This window comes from Tenrec ecaudatus, chromosome 6 (genome assembly GCF_050624435.1).
Source record: "Tenrec ecaudatus isolate mTenEca1 chromosome 6, mTenEca1.hap1, whole genome shotgun sequence".
Taxonomy (NCBI): Eukaryota; Metazoa; Chordata; class Mammalia; order Afrosoricida; family Tenrecidae; genus Tenrec; species Tenrec ecaudatus.
Genome location: NC_134535.1, coordinates 85733645 through 85735177, shown reverse-complemented (window position 1 = coordinate 85735177; position 1533 = coordinate 85733645). Strand labels below are relative to the sequence as shown.

Sequence of the window (1533 nt, the reverse complement as noted above, 5' to 3'; positions counted from 1 at the left end):
TGAACAACTGCTGTTAGTATAGGCTATAATGTTTTTAAACAAATTTATTTAAAGTTTTCTGAATTATAGGAAGAGTCTAGTGTAAAATAAATATAATAAATGTATGACTGATCCAAGAGATTTTCATTTTTCCGGTAAATTCTTGTGAAACAAGTGTAAGATTCTCTGACGTATGTGCATCATGCAGATTGACAACTACCAAGGGATTGAGAACTCTTGCTGAGATATGGTGAGGGCGTATCTCAGTCACTGACATGACAGAGCACAAAATCCAGGTAGGAAAGATCTTGAAGCAATCAGTGAAGAGCTCATCCCTCTTTCTGCTTTATTTCAAGGCACAGGCTTGCTCATGAGGAACCACAGCGGCATCACCGAGTTCATACTCCTCGGGCTCTCCGCTGACCCCCACATCGAGGCTCTGCTCTTTGTGGTCTTCCTGGTGATCTACTTCCTGACTCTAGTAGGGAACCTGACGATGCTGTTGGTGATCAGGACTGATACACGCCTCCATAAACCCATGTACTTCTTCTTAAGCAATCTGTCATTCCTGGACTTCTGTTTCTCTTCTGTCACTGTCCCCAAGCTGTTAGAGGACCTGCTGTCTGAGAAGAAAATCATCTCAATCGAGGGCTGCTTGGCTCAAGTTTTCTTTGTGTTTGTCACAGCAGGAACTGAAGCCATTCTGCTCTCAGTGATGGCCTATGACCGCTATGCTGCCGTTTGCCATCCACTGCTCTATGGCCAGCTGATGAGCAAGCAATTCTGTGTGGCCATGGTGTTAACTTCATGGGGCTTGGGCTCCCTCAACGCAATGCTAATTGTGTTCTTGGCTATTAATTTGGACTTCTGTGCGGCCCATACTATACACCACTATACCTGTGAACTTCCCTCTCTCTTCCCCTTGTCTTGCTCAGATACTACCATCAAAAGAGATATTATGATTTGCTCCACTTTACTGCATGGGATTGGAACCATTCTGCCTATCTTTTTTTCTTACTTTCGCATTATCTCCACCATCCTGGGTATCAGCTCCACAAGAGGGAAGGCTTTCTCCACCTGCTCCTCTCACTTCATTGCCGTGATCCTGTTCTTTGGTTCAGGTTTGGTTCGCTATCTCATGCCCACCTCTGGCTCCTCCCTTGATTTGCTAGCTTCGCTGCAGTACAGTGTGGTCACCCCCATGCTGAATCCCCTCATCTACAGCCTAAAGAACAAGGATGTGAAAGCAGCTTTGAAACGAATGCTAGTGAAGTATCTCTATTTTAGGTAGTGGTCACACAGTCATACAGTAAAATTGCAACTATTGCATGTATCAGCATATACACTTTTGTCTTGACTCATGCCTGCTATACTGTTTCAAATAATGCTTGGAAAAGTCCAGAACTTGTCTGAACACGTCCAATCAGTTTATTCCGCTGTTCGGGCTCTAATTTTGGTCCCCAATTGGAAAAATGTATGTATGTGTGTGGATTGGAAGAAAACATGAAAACATTCCTTTTCAAAGTAAACCAGTAAACCAGTAACAAAACTAAT

General features: G+C 43.5%; 1 protein-coding gene across 1 annotated transcript; it reads left to right on the top strand.

The window, feature by feature from the left end:
• The first annotated feature begins 349 nt into the window (after nt 1–349).
• Nucleotides 350–1270, top strand: LOC142451058 (olfactory receptor 8S1-like). Its single transcript, XM_075552994.1, has one exon. The coding sequence runs from the start codon at nt 350–352 to the stop codon at nt 1268–1270; it is 921 nt and encodes a 306-aa protein (XP_075409109.1).
• The last annotated feature ends 263 nt before the right edge of the window (nt 1271–1533 follow it).

Bases quoted from the DNA above. Each gene is read 5' to 3' on its own strand.
- LOC142451058 (XM_075552994.1), top strand. From the start codon at position 350: ATGAGGAACCACAGCGGCATCACCGAGTTCATACTCCTCGGGCTCTCC.